We start from the raw sequence: 22,244 nt of genomic DNA, 5'->3' as shown, positions 1-22,244 counted from the left end.
GACATACAGGAACGCAAATGTTTACCAGAACAGATTTTCATTAAAAACAGAGTGGATGATGGAAACAGTAATTCTTGTGTATCCAGCAGTAAAATATATAAAAAAGATGTATTGTTTGTCAAGCATGCAGGTTACAGTATTTGTATTTGTGAGTATTTGGCCTGCTAAACAAGAGTATAGTGAAAAGAAATGGTTACCTTTATTTCCTCAGTCAGATATTTAAAAAACAAAAATAATAATAGTGATTGGAAGCACTGTTGAATTAATACTAAAATACTCATTTTAATGGGAGAGTGTAAATGTGCCATCAGCCTGTTTCTATTTGTCAACATTTTCTGTCATGCATTTAAAACCCTAATCCTCACTGAACAAAACTCCTAATTGCACTTAAAGTCCATGTGTGCCAAGTCAAGGCCATATTTATTAACTACTACACATTTATTTAATTTGACAATCACAGCCATTCTCACAAACACGTAACAAAGAAGTTCTGATCATCTTTAGTCGTAGTGTCCAAAATGTTTTTGGAAGTATGTTACTGTGAAAGAGAATCTGTTTGAAATTCCATTTATGTGGCAGCGTTATTCTTTCTATTGCTTATGTTTTAATAAAAATAATGTGTCCAATACTTGTGAACCAAATTTAAAATGCCATTTTCTTGCAGTACTTAGGATTTACCACCAGAGGTCGCCAGAGTACTGAATAATGCCGAACATTGGGTGTTTTCAGAAAAGAATACATATTTCAAATGCTTTTTCATTGGCAATGTGAAGTTATCACAACAAAATAAAAAGTTATTTAGTCACAAGAACCAACAAACAGGTTCTAACATAAAATTTTAGGAAAATATGAATAATATTCTTATCTTTTTTTTTAAGAAGTTATGTAAAGACATCATGTTTCTGATCAAAGCTGAGAGAAAGAGCTGCATGAATATCAGATGAAAGACAAAACTAATGTCAGTCTACAGTAGGGGTGGGCAATACTGGGAATCTGAGTATTAATCCAATACTAAGTAATTACAGGGCTAGAATCACAGATATAGACACGTGAATTTATTGAATTGCTAGAAATGTTGTATTATAGAACAGTTTCGGAAATAAACATTTTTGTTTGTTAATTAAGCGTATAAAAAACACAGGATAGAGAGTTTCAGCAAATAAAAATCATTATTAGCTAAATAGACCCTTTTTACGTGACATCATACAAAATGGCGACATGAAGTTATTTCTGGTTTACGGGTTTAGACCGGCAAAATGGAAAACTAACGCTGTTTAACACTATTTTACGTGAATGATCAAAGGTAGCCTTACCAATTGGAACAGAACATTTTTATAATATTTATTTTTTTAAATTTCCTAGCATACTGTTTTTGTTTTCCTCTCTTAGATCGTTCACAAATCAAAGTACAAATGTCCTCCCCTGACCAGCTGCTTCCCCAAATTAAATTAAACAAGTTGTGGATCATTTCCAAAGGTTTCAAGAGCTTCATTGAATTTTACTTGTTTGATTATGTAGGTAATCAAGATTTTATTCTGCTAATTTATGCTAATGCTAGAAGCTTTGGGATGAGACTTGGAGCTGCAAATGATCTTTTCTGACTAGTTAAAAGTTGCCTAAATTGTTCACGAAATTAATGTAAACAGAGCAAAAGTCAGACAATTTAATCCTGTCTCACATTAAAGTAAAACTAATTACTACTGCAGTTTTCTACTGCGGTCATTGAGCCGCTGTTCTCTCAGCCGTGGTTCTAGTGTTGCTCCCGTTTATTTTTCATAACCATGAGCGATATGCGGGAAAATAAAGGTAAAAATGGATCAAATGAGTTGGAAACTGTTGCCAAAAACATGAAGGCGACTATTTGCGTGTAATTTTCTAAATCTGAACAGCCAGTGCTGAACTTTTTTATTTGAAAGCTGAAAATACACACCAAACTATTCCTGTTTTTACAATTAGCCCCTAAAATACCCTGTTAAACCACGACTACATTTAGCCTGGGGTGCAATTAAAATGTGTGCAGACATGCAGCAATGAGCATCATGAATTTCCATCAGCTTTTGTTCTTAATCGCACTTAGAAATACGAGCAAATAAAATAGAAACCGTTAGAATAATATCTACTCCAATGATATTTTTAATAGAGCCTCCAATACTGGAGAATATCACACATTTATATTTTGATTTGTGAACGATCTAAGAGTGGGGAAATAATTATATTTAGGTAGGACATTTCTGAAATAAAAATTTTACAATTTTCCGTCACAACTTGTAAGGTTACACTTTATTATTTAAGTTAAATTGTCAGTTGTCAACTTTGCTGGTTAGACCCATAAACCGGAAGTCACTTTACACACTATTGTCTGATGTCGTCAGGAAAAGGGTCTTTTACAGCCTTCATATATTACATATAGAAATGTATTTTAATATTGGCACAAAACCATTATAATGAGAAGAAACTAGAGAAAAAAAAGGCAAAAAATGTAAGTATAAAAGCACCATAACCATATTTTTAAAAAGAAAAACAAGTAATAGAGGAAAAAGTAAATAAAAGCAACACTGCAATAAATATAAAAATGTGAACAACACAACAGAAAATCCTACCATTGACTCTTTAATGAAACAATCCACTCTGATGAAGCAGGGTGGGAGGGGTGTTGCCAGATCGGGCAGTTTCTTGCACAAATTGGGTTACTGAAATTTGGCTGCTTTTTACCCGATCTGGCAACACTGCATACAGATAGAGCCAATGCACTTGCTTGAACTCCAAAAGTTTTAAATCTAAGCTCTTTACCGTACGTATTGAAGAAAAACTGCGCCAAAAGTGTCCATCTCATCACGCTAGTATTGATACTCAGATCGATACACCCACCCCTAGTCAACAGAGCTTCAACAAAAAAAAAACTGTCGTGCAAATAGTGAAAACCATTTTTTATCCCGAGGTCCAAATCAACAAGCTGTGCCACATGACTTATTTTTGTGCACCCCCAGAGAAGTGGTTAAAACGGGGACGTGGGGGAGCGGACCGTGTCCCCAGAACTCAAGGAAAGGTCTTCAGAGTCTGCGGGGGACAGGACGGGGTCATCCACGTCCTGCTGCGGGAGGCCGAGGGCCGGATTCACATCCTGGTGGCGTCTTCGTCTGAAAACTTGCTTCTCTTTATCAAGTGATGTGGTCTGAGGGAGGATGACAGGTTTTAGACAGAACAAAAAGGGACGTTTTACTCCTGACGGTCACTTTTACACCATGCAGAAAACAGCAGGGATTTGGACCAAACCACATCAAAAGCAAGCGGAGCCGTTCTAAAATGTCAATGACAACATTTCTTGCACAAAAACTATTAGATCACTAAGAACTGAAACAAAGTGTAAAATGAAAGAAGCTTTTCTACTGGGATGTGAAAATGCGATGAAGAGGACTCCATGATGGCTCGGATGAGAGATGGAGGACCTCTAGCTGCACCTCAGCACTGCGCCGTCTCATACCTGATCCAGCACAATCCTGGATGCTGGCAGTGGTCCACAGACCCTGACTTCTGGTCCCTGTCCTGGTCCGGAGGAGCAGAGGGAAATGATCACCTTGAACTCAGAACATTGTCCACCCTGCAGCTCTTTAGAGGTCTGTTACGGCTGACATCTTAGAAAATGTCAGAAAAAAACAATCGATCTGATCTGCACACATAATACTGGGGAATATTTCACAGCAGTTTAATCAGACACTTCATTATGGTGTTTGTCATGAGGGACATTTTCCAACACAGTGCTGAGAGTCCAGAGAGAGCGATGAGGATGAAAGGCCAAAGCAGACACGAGGACATGAACATGAGGATGGTCTAATGCAGGGTCTGCAACCTGTGGCTCTTTTAGCCCTCCATTGTGGTTAAAAAATGTTTTTTCTTTTGAAAATAGCATTAAAGTAAAACATAAGTAGTAGAGCAAACAAAAAGTGAAAGTAATCTATCCCTCCGTGAGTCTCCTGACCAGCTATAATGCTCCAATAAGCAGTTAAGGTTTAACAAAGTCGGACTGAAATGTTTTGACAGATTTTTTTAAATCAAGTGATGGTCAATAAGTACGACCAGAATTCCTATTTTTTAACAAATTCAAGTGAACCACATTCTTAGAAATTTCTAATTTAATTGTAGTTAATTGGATTTATGAATTTCTGGCTCAGATGCACCATAAAAGGTAAAATAAACGTTTTTCTTTTTCTTTAAATCACTGCTAACATCAGACTGCATTGAGCTGTGGTAAAGGAAGTCTTTTATTTTGAAAGGAATTCATGTGAACCTCTGTTAAAAATTATAAACAGTTTAATATTTTGGAAAAAAAATGTGTCTTTATTTTAAAATTCAATATTTAATTTAGAGTTATCAAAGCAGTGTCTTATTTTTCTGAAGCGTATTTTAAGACTTTGTGGCTCCTGCTGGGTTGTAATCTGTGACATAAATGACTCTTTAAAGTAATGAAGGTTGCAGACCCCTGGTCTAATGAAACACCACAAACACAAATTGCAAAACATGATTTTTTGGTTGTTTTGATGAAACAATAACTATTTCAAACTATGACAAGTAAAGCTACGCTCACACTGCAATCAGCTTCAAGTGGCCACTTCTATGAAAAGTCTATGAAAATCTTACGGTCACAGAACCAATGGGGAGGAATCGACAGAATCTTCAAGATTTCATCAAGAATTTTTTGAAAAACGTTGGTGTGGTCATGAAGGTAGATGCACAATGGCCCGCTTTTTAATGCACTTTCAAGCTCATTTCAAGCTGATTTCATAATGGCGTCATCCCCGCCGGTCACTGGACTGTCCTCGAAATGTGCCTGGGAGGTCACTGACTGAAGCCAACGTTTAGACGTTCACTGCAAAATTTTTCCTTCTTCTTTCTACTTCTGCTCGGCGTATAAATATCCAACTGCAGCCTCCTGATTACATATTCCGCTGCACAACCACCTGCCAAATTTGCTATAAAACTTGCATTTAGGTCGCTGCACAATGTGTCACGATCAGAATGTCTCACCATTGACCTAACCTGTAGCTCTTTTACCTCTCCATGGTGGCTCTCTGGCTAAAGACAAATAAAATAATAGTAATTTTTTAAAGTAAGATTGACTTAATTAGCATTTATAAATAAATAAATAAAAGAGCCATTTGGGCTCGTTTTCTACTGATCAAAACCATAAGGAGCTGCAAAGATTTACTATAAGGAATTTGGATTTGCATTCATGACCTTATTTTTTTTATAAATATGAATTATTTCTTATTTTTTGGAATGAGCAAATGCAAAAATCTAAAAAGAAACTAGCATTTCTCAAAATGGGATTTTGTAAAAAACGCTTTTACCTTTAGTTGAGGCCAAATTAGCAAAAAAGCTAGCTCGTTGCTTAATTACTAGCAGAACTCTAAATTAGCATAAAATGCCTCAGTAAATTAAATCAGCCAAAATGTTAGCATGTTGCTAAAATAAAAGCTAAACTCTAAATTAGCCTAAAAACTCCAGTACAAATAAGCCAAAAACATTAGCATTTTGCTAAATTATTAGCTAAACCATAAATTAACCTAAAATTCCTCAGTAAACTAAATTAGTCAAAATTGTTAACATTTTGCTTAAATAGAAGGTAGACTTTAAATTAGCCTAAAACCCACAACGCTGAAGTTGGCTTCCGATTCACAGCTTCCGATTCGCGAAAGCGTTCCACTGTATTTTTCGAACTCAGACCACCTAAAAACAGGTTTTCTGTTCGAAAACTACTGCACCTAGACAGTTCAAACCTGAATTAAATTATGCTTTAGATAGTAAAGATTACATCAAACACAGTTTCTGATTTGTGAAAGCTTTTGCTGATTTGTGAAAAACGTGAAATAGGATGATTTTTATAGTATTTTTTGCACTCTGACCACATAAGAACAGGTCCTGTTCAAAAACTACTGTACCTAGACAGCTCAAACATGGATTAAATTATGCTTTAGATAGTAAAGATGATGTCAAATACAGTCTTTGATTTGTGAAAGCTTTTTTGGGTGTGCAAAAATGTTGTATTTTAGACGATTAAACCTCTATTTTTTTTTTAGTTCCTCCCTTTTTCCCTTCACCCCAATAACAGCTGCACAGGGACTACCTTGCATTTTCTTTTTCATTAGCCATGATAGTGCAAGTTCTTGTCTATTAAGTAAAATACATTTCTATCTTATTGAATTTGTGCAAAAGTTTCCTACACCTAGCACAATAAAACAGTGCTAGTAAAGTAGTACCTGTAGTATCCAGGTTTGAGTTGTCTAAATCCTCCTATTTCACATTTTCACAAATCAATCAAAGCTTTCACAAATAAGAGACTATGTTTGACATAATCTTTATTATTCAAAGCATAATTTAATTCATGCTTGAGCTGTGTAGGTGATGTACTTTTTGAACAGGACCTGTTTTTATGTGTCAGATTACAAAAAATGCTATAAAATCCTCCTATTTCACATTTTCACAAATCAATAAAAGCTTTCACAAATCAGAGACTGTGCTTAATTTAATCTTTACTATCTAAAGCATCATTTAATTCTGGTTTGAACCGTCTAGGTGCAGCAGTTTTCGAACAGGAAACCTGTTCTTATGTGGTCATGGGAAAAAAAATGGGATAAAAATCCTCCTATTTCACATTTTCACAAATCAATAAAAGCTTTCACAAATCAAAGACTATGTTTGATGTAATCTTTACTATCTAAAGCATAATTTAATTCAGGTTTGAACTGTCTAGGTACAGTAGTTTTTGAACATGACCTGTTCTTATGTGGTCATGGGAAAAAAAAATGCGATAGAAATCATCCTATTTCACATTTTCACAAATCAGCAAAAGCTTTCACAAATCAGAAACTATGCTATATTTATTCTTTACTATCTAAAGCATAATTTAATTCAGGTTTGAACTGTCTAGGTACAGTAGTTTTTGAACAGGACCTGTTCTTGTGTGGTCAGAGTGCAAAAAATGCGATAAAAATCATCCTATTTCACATTTTCACAAATCAGCAAAAGCTTTCACAAATCAGAAACTGTGTTTGATGTAATCTTTACTATCTAAAGCATAATTTAATTCTGGTTTGAACTGTCTAGGTGCAGTAGTTTTCGAACAGGACCTGTTTTTAGGTGGTCTGAGTTCGAAAAATACAGTGGAACGCTCTCGCGAATCGTAAGCTGTGAATCGCAAGCCAACTTCAGCGTCGTCTAAAACCCAGTAAATAACAAATTAGCCAAAAACGTTAGCATGTTGCTAAAATAATAGCTTATCTCTAAATTTTTTAAAATGACTATTTTATTTTTCTTCATCCAGAGAGCCACCATGGAGAGATAAAAGAGCCACATGTGGCTCTGGAGCCGCTGGTTGCAGACCTCTGCATTAGAGCAAGAATGGTTATTCTAAAAAATAAAATGACTACGGGATTATGTCTACGGGATTTTGACTTTCTTGGAACCAGCAGGAACTTCCTGTTTGGAACATGAGAAGGGGCGGGGTTGATAAGTCAATCTTTCTACAGTCTATTATGGGCATTGAACGCACCATAAAAATTAAACCAGTTGAGCTTTGATCAAGATTTGGTCATGACAGCAACCTTTTCAAAGCACGGAAATACAAACCATTTGGAAATTGATTACAAACCAGAAATGAATAATTGTAGTTTGTGCAGAGCCAGAATTAAATGACCCCAAAGTGTAAGAAAAAAAAAAAAAAAGGAACATGAAATTTGTGCCGCTTCGACATTCCACACCAAGCTTCTTCCAACTGTAGATTCGGTAGAGAGATCAGTGTGTAAAGTAACACAAAAGACAGCAACAGCAGAGAGGAGCAGCTGCATGGAGAAAACTACGGTTTCACACCGTTTTGAACTGCCAAAGCACAAAAAGAAGAGCTGAAACGAACCCCACGGAAGCACAAAAGCATGCTGAGGTATGATGAGTCGGACGTCTGTGCTTACTGTGATCACGGACACTCCTGCTGACGTGCTGCTGCTCTTAGGTCCAGAGTTAAAATGCTTCCTAAGTTTTCCCGCCACAAGAAGCTGGTGATCTTTCTCCGACACTCCGTCCACACCTTCACCCTGGAACATCCAAAGAATCCATGAGCTCCACCACCGAATAAAAGCTGATCCTGACTATCAATTCAGTCCAAACACTCACATTGACCCAAGGGTGATCGAGCACTTGTGCAGCGGTGTACCTTTGATCCACTGAAGCCTGCAGCATCCCCATGATGAGAGCCTGAAACATTTTCAGCATTAAATATTTAACACAGCAAAAGCTTGAAATATGATTCTGTTTGTTTTTTAGCTAAAATAGCCAAAAAATGAAATAAAAAATCCAGACACGAACCTTTGCAGCATCAGAGACATTATCCCAGTACGGTGAGGGGAAATCAAACTGGCATTTTAAAATCTGCTCAAAGAGAACTTCCTGATCATCATCAATGCTGCAAAATGTAAAAAAAAAAAAAATCACATTATTTTTAAAAATGTAAAATTTTTAATTACATTTTGTGTTTGTGTGAAAAGTTAGCAACAGAAACAAGAAATTTCACAAAATCCCTCCTTCTTTCTAAGTGTAGCTTTATTTTTTTCCAAAAATAATCCCATTTGGATCTGTTCCAGAATACATCTTTTAACCTTTTAAGCTACACGTCACTCCAAGCCAATTCAAAACAGTGGTAGATGACTGAAAGACTTGAACTTTTTCTATGTTTACTAGTAAACACATCAGTATAAATGTCAAAGGTACCTGCGGAAAGGGGGAAATCCACAGAGTAGTATGTAAGTGATGACACCAGCGGCCCAAACATCCACTTTGAGGCCATATCTGAAGAAGGAGAAACGGCTATGAAGGAGGTTTGGTTTCTTCAAGAAATGTTAGGATGAAATAAAACCATTTGTTACCCAGTTTCAGCCACAATCTCTGGCGCCACATAGGTCGGCGTGCCGCACACGGCGTAGAGCGGTCCGTTGACGATGGTAGCCAAACCGAAATCGCCCAACTTCAAAGATTTACTGCCATCCTGATGCTCATACACCTGAGGGATGACGGGGAGACAAATGGTTAAAAGAGAAACTTCATATTTTTATCAAACATTTTTAACATAAATTCAACATTTTGTTGCTAAAAACTGGCTTTGAAACAAAGTATTATATTTGGGGGGAAAAAAGTTTTTTGTAAATTCAAAATCACTAAAAAGGTTTTTTCAGTCATCACACACTAAGTCTTATATTAGACATTTTTGTGGAGGTTTATTCCTTCCTACACTTTATTATGTGGCCCACTTGTTAAAAAAAATCTAAAATAAAAATAAAGCTGGATGTGATTGGGTCATCTCTTTGTGGAATCAATAAAGTTCCTTTCTTTTCTATTCTATAAATGTCTATGTGCAAGGTAAAACTTTTGAATTCATTATATGTATAGGCATTTAGTATGCAGTACTACCAATATACTTGTTATTACCAAAAACATTGTTTTTTTAAACAGTTTTGAGACTTTTTAATCCTTCATTTCAATAGAAATGCAGCCCAAACATTAGATACATGTACATACAAATACATGTGTTTTTGTACACTACAAATTAGCCGTTTCCTAAAACAATGTCATATTTTTATTAGTGATCAAGTTTTTAAATACTACAAAGACCAGGACACAGAACTTTAGCAGCCTCCTTTGTTTAGGTGAAACGCTTTGTGGGAGTTTAAGAGTTATACACAACGGCTCTGGTCATGTAGTAGTTTTATGATTATTTTTATGTTATTATGATGATGATTATTATTATTAGTAGTACTATTAGTAAAAGTAGAAGTAGCATTAGTGATATTAGTAGTATGAACAGTAGTATTAGCAATATTGGCATTAGTAGTAGTATTAGTATTATTATTATTAGTAGTAGTATTAGTAGTAGTATTATTAGTAATAGTATTTGTAGCATTATTATTATTAGTAGTAGTAGTATTAGTAGAGGTAGTATTACTGATATTAGTAATATGAATAGTAGTATTAGCAATATTGGTATTAGTAGTAGTATTAATAACATAATTTGTGGTAGTAGTAGTAGTGGTATTTAAAGTAGTAGTAGTAGTATTAGTAGTATTATTTGAGGTAGTAGTCTTGTGTTTAGGTTATTATTATGTCTGCTAGTTATAGTTAGTTTGTAACAGTTATTATTAGTAGTAGATCAGAGTAGTTAATAGTAGTAGTTAGTAGTCGTTTGAAGCAGTAATATTAGTACTAGTATTAGTAGTATTAGCATCAGTAGTAGTAGTAATATTATTACTAGTATTATTAGTATTAGTAGCATTAATAGTATTAGTTGATGTTGTAGCCTTGTGGTTAGGGTTATTATTATGGCTGCTAATAGTAAGTAGTAGTAGTAGTAGTAGGTGTTAGTAGGAGTTTGTAGTAGTAGTAGTCTGGAGTAGTTAATCGTTAGTAGTAGCAGTTAGTAGTAGTAGTATTAGTACTAAATTAGTAGTATTAGTATTACTACTTGTATTAGTACTGGTATTTGTAGAATTAGTAGTATGATTTGTTGTAGTAGCCTTGTGGTTAGGGTTATTTTTAAGTTTGCTAGTAGTAGGTAGTAGTTAGTAGTAGTAGCGTTAGGGTTATTAATAACATCATGTTGGTTAGGATTGTTATCTTTATTATTAGCAGTAATAGTAATATTAGTGTTGTGGTTATTACAGTGTTATTATTGTTTTATTTTTATTTTACACATACATCCAAATCTCATAGTTTATTATCCTTTTATTTATAAATAAGAAGAAGATAAAGAAGATGAAGATAAAGATGACTTTTTTTTAAATCAGTATGTTTTGAATTCTATATAAACTCCCAGAATTCCATCTTTATTTAAAGACAGGGATTTCAGACAGAGCAGATCTGTCATATAATGAATTAGTGCATTATAAACAAAAATACCAAAAAGATCTGACAGTAAAAATCATCTCACTTCAAGTTATTTCAGATAACTGCAAATGTCACTTGTAAGATGAGGATAGAAAAGCTTTTCCAAACACAAACTCACCAGCAGATTCTCTGGTTTGATGTCTCTGTGAACAATGTTCAGACTGTGAAGGTACTTGATGGCGCTGGCCAGGTTGAACAGCATACAGCTGGCATCTCGCTCCGTGTATTTATTGGAGGAGGTGATGGCGTAAAAGAGATCTCCCCCCTGATGGGAACAGATGAGAATAAAAACTGTTTTATGTGCTTAAATAACTAGAATGAAGTGTGAATATTTGCATTCTTCATGTAGTGGTTAAAGTGTCATAAACGTGTACCTTAACTAGTTCCATCACAAGATAGAGCTCGCTGGAGGTGTCAATTTCCTCGATTAAAAGTACGATGTTTGGATGCTTCACACGCCGGAGGATGGCTACTTCACTCTGGATCATGTGCTCCTGAGGGGCGGGGCCAGATGAAACTTGTTCAGTATCAGATAAGATGAAACACCGTTTTTCACATTTACAAACTCTCACCTTTCCTTTGCATTTCTCTTTGCTGATGATTTTGAGAGCGTACTCTCTTCCCGTGGATCTCTCCACACACTCCCGGACCACCGCAAAGTTCCCGTCCCCCAGAGTTCTCCCCACCTTGTACCGCTCTGCGATGGAGGCGGGAACTGAGGAGCACTCATCTATTGTCTCAGCTGCAATGCAAAAAAAAAAAAAAACATGTTTAAAAGTAAGATTTTGAAGCTCAGATAGAACTAAGTTTATTTACCTTCAACCCCGGACCCATCGTCATCCATGGAGCTGCAGATCTTGGTGGAAGCCAGTGAGAGTGAAGAGCCGCTGTAGGGGGATCCCTGCAAACAAGATGAAAGAAAACAGGAAACTGTTTAAACTAAAAATGATAATACTATTTTAAATTAGATAGGAAAAAGTTAGAAATGTTCTGATAAATCAGAGTTTACTTCACTAACAATTAGAGAACAACCAAATGAATAAAGTTAATAAAACCCCTGTAATGCAAAAACATTTTAAATTTTGAAAATATGCTCTAAAAACATAAAAGATTTTAGAACATTGTTGTACATAACATTTTATTTTAAATCTAAAAAAAAATATTTTTTAATGGTTTCTGTATGTCGTGTCCATGTATAAAAGTTACAAATTCTATTGACGAGTGAAAACAATGGAGTTTTTTACATGAGTATCTGAATGTATGAGAATATTTTGATATCCGTTAAGATATATAGTTCTCTTGTTCTTTTAGTTCTATTTTTGTTTCTATTGCTTGAAAAAAACATTTATAAATCCAAAACTAAACCAGTAATCACAAATTCAAAGTGTTTTCAGATTGGAAAAGTTGTTCCGAATCAAGTCCGTGGTCCGGATCGAGTTCTGCACCGTGCGTTTGTTCTGTATTCAAACTGCTTTCAACTGGATATTTCTGCTTTGAGCCAAAGCTTGTAAACCAAAGCACATGATGGAGGATCTCTTCAGTCATTGGCCAGGAATTACGAGGGCGGAACAAGAGTGAGAAATTATGGAAGTCCTGCATTTTGCAATCTTTGTTGGGATAGTTCACTGAATCAGCTTTTATATTTCGGGGGAAACAGATTCTGGTTCAGTTTAAGTGAATCAAATGTGTCCAGTCTGAATACACCCTAAGGATTACTGTGATAAGGTTAAGTTTGCAAACTTTGTTGAACTGATTTTCAATGGAGTGATTTTTGAGATCAAAATGCTCTAAATTGCAAACAAGATGTAAAGTGTTAAAAATAAAACATCATAATTTGTAAATTAAAATATATATATTTTTTTCTTTTAAAAATATTTTGGTGTTTTCCAACTTTCTTTTTCTTTTTTTTTTTTTTTTTTTTATCCCATAAACTTATGGTGGCACAAAAATCATTCCGTATTTTTCTAAATAAGTTTTTGATCATTGCAACTTGTTGTGAAATCCAACAACCTGTCAAGTAAGTCTGGTACCAAAACCACTCAGCTAAATATTAAATATTTATTTTCACAAAAGCAATGCTGACTGTATATGTCATTTAAAAGTTGAAAAATTAGGAAATAAAAGATGTGAACCAGATTTTTTACGGTGAAGAAAGCATGCTCACACAATCCTTATCTCTAAGTTCTCCACACTTGTAGAAATATAAAGTGGAGCAGTAGAACTTTCATCATGCAGTGGAACTGAAGGAGATAGAGGTCATGTGACATAAAGGAAGCTTATCTCTTTAAATTCATTTAAACTGTGGAGTCTAGATAATTAGGTTATGCTAAAAGATGTTTGTGAACTTTGTCTCAGCTTGACTATGATTTATAATAATACTTGAGTTTAATATATTTTTGAATCTACATGTCTCTCTCTATCCATTTTCTAAACTCCTATTCACATCTAGAGACACTTTAGTCAATGAACCCACAAAACATGTTTTTGGACTGTGAGAAGAACCGGAGTGTCTGGAGAAAACTCACACATGGTCCCGCAGCTGGGGTTCAAACGTTGCATCAATAATACTATTGTAGTAAAACTAAAATAATCAGCTTTACATGTGAATAATTTTAAGGTTAAATAATTACAATATTATTTATCAGTTTGATCAACCCACTTGCTTTCAAGACAAGAAACTACATAAAATAAAAAAAGTGCATTAGTTCTAAAAGCGTAAATGTTCTTGTTACCTGCCGTCTTCTAAGGCTAGCTGGGCTGGTCGAGGAGGGGCTTGGAGATTTCCCCGAGCGAGGGGTTGACAGCTGACTGCCTGCGTTGCCGTTAACTGTTGGTGCAGCAAAATTTAAAACAAGAAAAAAATAAAAATAAAAAAATAATAAAACAAATATAAAGTTGTTGCCTTCTGCGAGTCTTTAAATACTGAAATCTTAAATAAAATGTGATTTAAAAAAAAGTTGAATTCTTTAAAGATCTATAGAAACACACTCACCTGAACCAGGGGATGACGGGGATTTGCTTCTGCGGGAAAAGCCTCCACTTTTGGGGGAACAGCGACCTTGCATTGAGGAGATCCGTCCATATGAGGAAGACTTGGCCACTCTGCATTCTGGAAGTAAAGATGAAATACACTAATGTAGCTAATTTTATCAAATCTTATGAAAATATCCACAATGGTATTGAATACATTTGCAAACATAGGTTAAAAATGAAACATTAAACCACAAATGTATTAAACAAGGAGGAAAAGGGGAAAGATAAATAAAACAAAAACTTTAAAAAGTAGCATTTTTGGTGTTTTTTTTTCTTTTTATTTTATTTTTTTTATTGCACTTTGTTGTTCCATGAAGCTTTACTGTTGCACTTACCAGTTTCATCCAAGTTAAAGTCATCTTGATAGCGGAATTTTTCCGGCCCACAAGCAATAAATATGTCATCTTCCCCAAAAAAGTCTTGCAGACAAGTGACCTGGAAAAGAACATAGTTTTATTTATGTACAAGCAAAAATGTATTTTTTGATTGAATACAATTTAAGCTGTCTACTACTAATAAACTTTAAAAAGGGATAAACTGTAAACTTAGCTGTTAAATATGTTCTCAAATCCAGACAAGTACAAAAGTACATTTATATCTAATAGAAGCTGGAAAAAACAGAAAACAGCTAATAGGTAAAACACTAGGGAGGAATTATTGTTTTTTCTTTAAGTAAGTTGTCTTTCTTCATCCCAGAGAAAGGCATACCCCTTTTTTAAAATTATAAATCCTCATTGTGAGATTGTGTTGTTCAACAACACAGCTAACTCCCAACAAACCATGTTCAATACTAGCTGTGCAACAGGAAGGCTAATTTTTCATCCATTTTCCAAATCCACTTCACTCCTTTTGGGTTTGCTGGGATGCCGGAGCCTATCCCAGTCACTGCTGTTGAAAAAAGGTGGGGTACACCACGGATGGTTCGAAAAACCACCCACAAACAGACAAGGACACACTCACATTCACATCTGAAGCCTCGTTCACACCGACTTAGGCAATGGTCATTACAGTGACAACTATCAATGAAAAGTATTTGTAAATTCCAATAATATGTCATTTCGGGCTAACACATTAAACACTTCCACGTTCAACCATTGCTCTGCAAGTTTCTACTGTTTTTGTTTTTTGGCTCTATGTACAAAACATGCATGAACTGAATGTGAGTTCCAAGTTGAACCAGGTTAAACTTTGACCAATCAGGGACTAGGATTTGGTGGTAACGTCTTGATGGCGTCCTTATTAATTCATAGAAGTGCCAACTGTTTGCAATTGATCATGGAGGAGAAATAGTTTAGGGTTGAGACAGTTCAGTGTCAACACGCTTTTAGTGCATTCTTGAACGTGCATCAGATGCACATATAAGGACAGGAATGAGGAAAAAAGAGGCAAACTTGACATTTGACCTTCTTTTAAATGGTGGCACATACATAACTGGAGAGTAAAATACCTACAAAAGTAGGAACAAAAACATAGTAATGAAACTTTGCTACTGTTGCTGTTTTATAAACACTGCTATTCTCTGCTAGCACAATGACTCAGCACATCCATTAAGAATAGCACCCTCTTGACACACACACACAAACAAACACACTCCAGGAGCATCCTGTGCAAATATTGATCATCAGGGTCTATGATTTCCAGAAGCACGAGAGCAGCTGCTGATAGTCATCTCAGAAGAATACCTATGGAAGACGTCCAAACAACAGGAGCTAATTGATGCAGGCCATGCCAAACACCATAATACTGTTACTCAAGAAGCACTTAAGTGAGAACAAAACAAAGGTGCTTTTACAGGCAGAAGCTCTAAGTGCAGGAGGTGGAAGCTAAATAAGAATATCATGTGAGAGGATTCCAGCTGATCTAGATCCATTAAGCAGAAGTTTGGTGTAGTTTATCTGTTAAACATAGCAATCAGATCAGCTTGAAGTGACAGCAATGAGACGGGCCGACTTTTATTCTGGAAGTCAGATTTATGGGGACATCCTTGAAGCAGGAATGAATCATGGTAAAGCCCACAGCATGCTCCATTTAATGAGGGGAAAAACACTTTCTATAATGTTCTAATAGAGGATCGTGTGATACAGTAGGACTTAATGTAAAGTGGCTCACATTAGGTTTGAATGAATTCCTGACTGAAAATTTGTTCCGGATTATCGGGAGAGATGAACTCTGACTCACTTTAAGTGAACCAAATGTGTCCAGTCTGAATATACCTTGTTTTCACTGAGCGGTTTGTTTTCACGGCGCATGTGTGGTGTAGACCGCTAGCGTGTCATTGTAGTGTGACGACTAGAGAAGCAGCAACAATGGAGGTCATCCAGCAGCTCGTCTTTTTTCTTGCTTTACTTTTTATGCAACAGAAAACGTTGGAATTGCTAGCTTAACATTTTCGAATGTCCTCATCACTTTCTGCCAATCAACGGATGGCTACAGTGACTCCGCCCCTACCGTCTCGTTCTATTCTTCTATGGACCTACAACGGATGGGAACCTCAAAAAGTATGATTCAATACTGTTTAATGGGTCACGCTCTAAATACCGGACCGAACCGTACTGGACCGCTCAGTGGAAACAGCTTAACATTCCTTCTAAACATGGCTAACAGAATCAATTCTGCATGTATTAATATTCATTTTCAAATGTTCTGAGACATGATCATTAAATTGAGACACATTTCCAACAACGTATACCACTCTTGGCTTAGCCTGTAAACATCTCAGGCTGTGGTTGATTCATTAAAAAAAAAAAAACACCCAAAATAGTTTCACATTTGTTCTCTCGGTTCTGGAAGTCATAATTCAATTGTGTGCCTCTACATCTCCTGAAAATAAGTCAAACGTTCAAAGGACAAGTGTCATTTCTGAACCATAATCTATTTCTCTACCCAATGTTCTCAAAAATGGTAACCAAAAACTGATAAATTCTTAATAATTAAATTACAACCAGAAAGCTGCCATATAAAAAGTTAAAGTCAACAACAAAATTAAAATAAGTATTCAGTTTTACCACTACTGTGAATGAAATGATGCCTGCATTTTTTCCCACAAGCTTTGTGCAGCTTCACCATCTGCGGTTTGGGAAAAAAACAAGATATTACTTGTGGGCAGATCAAGCCCAGAGAAGTCAAAAATGCAGCAAAAATACAACAAAATGTTTTCTTCAATACAGCCTCTCTACAAATCCTTCACATAGAACCTTGTTTTTTTTTCTGAGTGGATTTTAACATCTCAGCTTTTCATTTTACTGAACACCCACTAAAGCAAGCCACGCCCCCTCAATGATACATGCACGAAAACACTAAAGAAATTGGACTTCTGTTTCCACTCCTTACTGGTATTTACTCATATTTTTGCATATATTTACTCAAACTCATATATTTATTAATTGCATCTTTACACAGTGATCATTTATCACATTTACATTATGTCTTCTATAAATGTATACCTCCCAGTCTTGCACTTTGCTTTGTAATGACAATAAATTATTCTATAACTAGTTTGCTTTTTGGACCATATTTACCTTATGATTGCAGTACACATAACCCTGATCAGTTATTAAACACCTATTTTTTTATTGTGGTCTGATGGTAGTTCGACTTTTGTCAGTTGTATTCTTACAACCTCACATGTCTTGTAATAGTTGTAATACTTCCTCCTCACCTCACAGTCTGCCTGAAGTACTCGCCGTGTGGGTTTGTATTTATGACTATTACTATGTGTCTCCGCAGCAGTGAAACACTGCCGTCAAAGACCCACACACACACAAAGCAGAGCCACAAATAGAATCGTGAATCCAAAATAAGTAACTTCATAAAGAAGAGCAAAAAAATCTGGCTGCTCGCTCAAAAAACACAATGCCGTGGGGATTTTACCGGTGCTGCATGTGCAGAATGTTTCATTTCTGCGGAGAATTTTAAACTGCCTGAATATTTATAAAAATGCATGAAAACTAGACAATTCTATAAAATCACTTTTTGCTAAAGGTTAAAACGCCCATGAAAACGAGCTCTTTGATGTCAGTGGGTGTTTGTGTGGCCATCTGGACACGCAACATGGGAAGAAGGGACATGGAGCGGCTCACAGATTCATCGTCAAGCACAGTAAAAAAGTTCTTTGAGGACAGAGATGGGATTTCATTTACTTATCGAGTTCCATGTAAGCCTATACAACTGCTCAGCCATGCGATTCTCTGTTTTTAAAAGTAAAAATGATGATGACATGACATTTGTGTTGTAGAGGGAACGGTTTCTCTGCAACCTTTTCACTGTAAGCCATTTAACTCTGAAAAGAGGTCAGCGTGATTCTAACAAACATAGATGAACTACTTTAACTCTATAAACAGAACTTTCCAGAACTGCACCTGAACTGCAAATCCTGTTTTAACACAGTCCCAGAAAAACACAATATTTTGGGGGTGTAGCTTGATTAATAAGCTAGTAATGCTTATTATTTAGGTAAAAATCCCCCCTCAGATTACCTGTTTTGTTCAATATACGTTTCAAAGTAATACCAATGCGCCATAGTGAGGAGGAGGATGAGATGGAGTCCTAGAAACCTACTTCTCATAATACATTTAGCAGTATTCCCAGCTGACATCAGACCTACTCAGTTGCCCCTCTACAAGGGTAAAGAAGAAATTTTCCAACACATGAATGATCAAAAACTATCATTTAATAAGGATAATTATACTCAAATGTTTTGGAAACAGTAGCATAAAAGGTAAATCACTGTTAACAGATAATGTCTCAAAAATTGTTGAATAAAGTAGAAAAAAATGGACATAAAATTACTGAAGTCTTAGAAAAAATTGAACTTTTATAAAATATTAATCGACTTCTTTAGATGAAAATTTTTACAATAACTTTTTCTTAAATTGGCACCTCAAAAAATGTACCCAACCTCCAGTAAGACGTGTTAAACAACAACTAATAGACAACTGTGGAAATGACGCTTCAATATGAAAGTAACCACAATGTCACCTGAGATTTTTGGGTTCATTGACTGTACATGAAAACTGGACTTAGTTACCCCTCCCCCCTCACGTTCCAAATAGAAAGTACCTGCTAGTCCCAAAAAGCTGAAATCCCAAGACGTCTATAGAGAAACAGCTCCTCAGTCATTATGAAAATATCTGATACGTGTTTTTAATATATTCTTGCAAATCTTTCTTTTTTTCAGATTTTTTAGCACAAGTTATTCAACCTATAAACTGACCAATCAGATGCCTCAATCAAAGTAGGTGGTCTCACATTGAAAAAAGCATTTGATTGACAGATTCTCCTGAGCCCGCTTTCAGTGGAAGGGGTGTGGCCTTCTAACATGCTCACTACTGGTTGGAGAGATTGGTTCCCATAGAAATGTAGACCACTGGAACATTCACAACGGACACGAATTGTGCGCCAAGGGAGTCGAGTTTCAATGTTAAGTCAATGCTTCAGGTGTGGCGCAGAGAGCTTGATGCACAGTGTCAACCAATCAGCTTTGGGCATTTGATGTATTCAGTGACTCAGTAGAAAAGAAAATCCAAAATGGCAGCTCAATATGGCTTTTAGTCCTGAACTTCCATCCATTTTCCTAACCTGCTGGGACAGCGGAGTTGCCAGAGACTATCCCGGATACTCTTTCGCAAAGGCGGGGTAAACCCTGGACAGGTCATCAGCCTGTCACAGAGCCAAAGGAGCTGGAATGATTGCTAGCCAGCCGCCCGGTCCAGCAGAGGTAGTGAGGTCTGCTGCACTGGTTTTCCATGATATGGCAACTAATGAAGTCCAGAAAACCATTGCTACCCGGCAGTGGCGTCAAGGAGTAACTTTGACACACGTCAAAAGAGAGGCGGCAGACGCAGATTTGACAAATTGCGTCACCTAAAACCAATCCCAACTTTCTGAGGATGTCTGGTTCTAACATGGCGACGGACATATCAGGGGAAAATGGCGGCTGAAGTGGTTTTATTTGGTTGGAATGGGAAGTAAGTCATTTTCTAAAGGTGACGTCTCACTCGTTCAGTCCAGCTCTACATACGCAGTCAATGGTTCTAGTCATTGACTGTATGTGATAACTGGACTGACCCCACCCATCCCGTGTTACTAATAGGACGTGTGTGCTGGTGCCAAGAAGCCACGATCTCATAAACTTTTATTAAGAAATCAGAGGCCTCTATTAAAGTATGTGGCTTCATGTTGAACCTTCAAAGTGATTGGCGAGAGTGATAGTCATAGAAAAGCATGTTGACTTAACCAACTCAGACTCAGACTCTTCTTATTGACGTTGTCTAGTTCCAATACGGCGGCTGAATTGGTTTCCTTTGGTTGGAGCAGGAAGTGAGGCATTTTTTATGGATGACATCACTCTCACTCAGTCCAGCTCTCATATACAGTCAATAGAACCAAATATTATACTAACAGGTATGATAAAAACTTAGACCTACCATTTTCCCATCAACGGTGTACAGCCTTTTGACCACTCCAGAGTCCAGCTTGATGGCGTCTGTGATGTCGGTCATGACCTGCTCAAACGAGTGAGCGGTTTTCTTGTTCAGCAAGATCCGCACCGCTTTGCGAGGCTTGACTCCACTGCGAACAATCGTAACCAGCTTGGGTCTGATGAAATCTTTGGTCTCTCTGGTTTCCAGAGATCCGGTTTTGGTGCTGCCAAGAAAAGGAGGATCTCGGACAGACCCGGGCGTTTTGGCGCCATGGGACCAGTTGGGATTCACGTTTTTAGTGTAATCCAGCTTTTTGAAGGGTTCTATGGATGCACAGACATAACTTTCTCCTGCAGAAAAACAATACAACAACTTTTAAAGTTTTTTAAAAGATTAGGTATATAAGTTTTCACTGTTGTTCATGTATTTAATTTGTAGTTTACCAACAAACTGAAAACAAAAATGTACCTTCCACCAGCTGGTCCATAGAGGCAATCTTGGTGACCCCATCTATGGTATAAATGGTTCTTACTCCTTGAGGCAGGTTGACATTATCGGACAGACACCTTGTGAGGTCAGCGAGGAGAGCGTCTAGAGACCCAAACCTCTCTGCAGATATGGCATACACAATCCCCTTGAAGTAGCGGTCCCCGTTGCGGTAGAAGCGAATCTTTTTGGCCTTCTTTTCCGAAATCAGAGCTTGCAGTGTCCTGGTTCTGTACAGGCTGCAGTGAGCACTATGAGTGGGACTAGGAAGCCCATTTCCTCTGGAGCCCCTTCGAGTGTATCTCTGAGCTTTGTCCCGCTCATCAAAATGCTCCAGTTCCATGACTGTGTTGTGCTTTTATATTCTAAAAAAAAACAAAAAAAAGAAAATGGTTTAGGATTTAAATAAAATTAATTCACAATATTCACATTTTATAGCAATCAAGTTGTGTACAACACATCTAATGTGTTATAACTAAAATGAAAAAAGGATGTCACGCCCATTTTTTGTCCCATAATGTGTTTCATTTTCTTTTTTCTAGTATAATTCACTAAATCCAACAATAAGAATGAAACACTTATTTAAGATTTATGAAAAATTCTGCAAGCTGAAGGCAGTGAAAAAAAGCATGGTTTTGTTGCAATCTCTTACCTTCAAGGTGAGGACGAATGCAAGGCTTTTCCACGCGAGACGCCCCTCAATCTTTTATTGATGTGGAGCCTCGGAGGAAGCATGCGTCCCTTTGTTGCACTGTGATGGTGGCCTCCCTTCCTGCTGCCGTGTGTCTGCTCTGCTCCGCCGTGTGCTCACATGCAGACTGGAGGCAGGGCAGCCGGTGTCCTCCACCCTCCCCTGCTCCATTGCAGTAATTCAGACAGATGGGAGCTGCAGTTCTCCATGGCAACAAGACAGCATGCTAGCAGGGTTGCTCAGCAAATGACATTTTACTCCATTTCTAAACTGATAGATTTATTTTCTTTAAGTGATTGAGCTAAATAATGTACATGTTTTATTTTAATAGATTAAAATTGTAATAAATTAATATTTTGGTAATATTATATTATTTTCTACAACACAGGAAGCTAAAAGTAAAATGAAATGAAAGGAAAATACAACAAATAGGTTTGTTTGCTGCTCTAAAATCAGCTCAAACTTTCAAGATGCATTATCCCTATGTAGGACAGGTAATATGAACTTTTTTGTTAGCCTAGAAGCAAAGGAAGCCATTAAAACATACAGTTTATTGCTGTCAGCACTTTTGGCTTCATTCAACTACACTGCCAGCGTTTACATTAGTGTTAGGCTTTTGTCCAGCCGCTGACGGCGTCCTCTCATCGTCAGTCTGGGGGATTACATGCAGGTCTGCTGACCGGATAATT

General features: G+C 36.6%; 1 protein-coding gene across 6 annotated transcripts; it reads right to left on the bottom strand.

Moving 5' to 3' along the window:
- Window positions 1-6: 6 nt before the first annotated feature.
- dclk1b (doublecortin-like kinase 1b) lies at window positions 7-21,720 on the bottom strand. 6 transcript variants are annotated; one of them, XM_036214801.1, is made up of 16 exons: window positions 21,517-21,720; window positions 20,847-21,229; window positions 20,382-20,728; window positions 14,292-14,391; window positions 13,916-14,032; window positions 13,656-13,750; window positions 11,740-11,824; window positions 11,298-11,665; window positions 11,042-11,188; window positions 8,913-9,046; window positions 8,758-8,835; window positions 8,356-8,452; window positions 8,164-8,244; window positions 7,962-8,084; window positions 3,482-3,543; window positions 7-3,172 (listed from the first exon to the last, which is right to left on the bottom strand). In XM_036214801.1, the coding sequence occupies exons 2-16, from the start codon at window positions 21,205-21,207 to the stop codon at window positions 3,115-3,117; spliced, it is 2,253 nt and encodes a 750-aa protein (XP_036070694.1). In that variant the 5' UTR covers window positions 21,208-21,229; window positions 21,517-21,720; the 3' UTR covers window positions 7-3,114. The 6 variants fall into 6 exon arrangements, with proteins under 6 accessions (XP_036070694.1, XP_024133819.1, XP_036070693.1 ...); XM_024278051.2 differs by lacking the exon at window positions 3,482-3,543 and having other exon boundaries at window positions 11,298-11,417; window positions 11,496-11,665; XM_036214800.1 differs by lacking the exon at window positions 3,482-3,543.
- Between the last annotated feature and the right edge of the window lie 524 nt (window positions 21,721-22,244).

This window comes from Oryzias melastigma, linkage group LG13, assembly GCF_002922805.2.
Source record: "Oryzias melastigma strain HK-1 linkage group LG13, ASM292280v2, whole genome shotgun sequence".
Lineage (NCBI taxonomy): Eukaryota > Metazoa > Chordata > Actinopteri > Beloniformes > Adrianichthyidae > Oryzias > Oryzias melastigma.
This window is presented reverse-complemented; position numbering and strand designations above follow the sequence as displayed.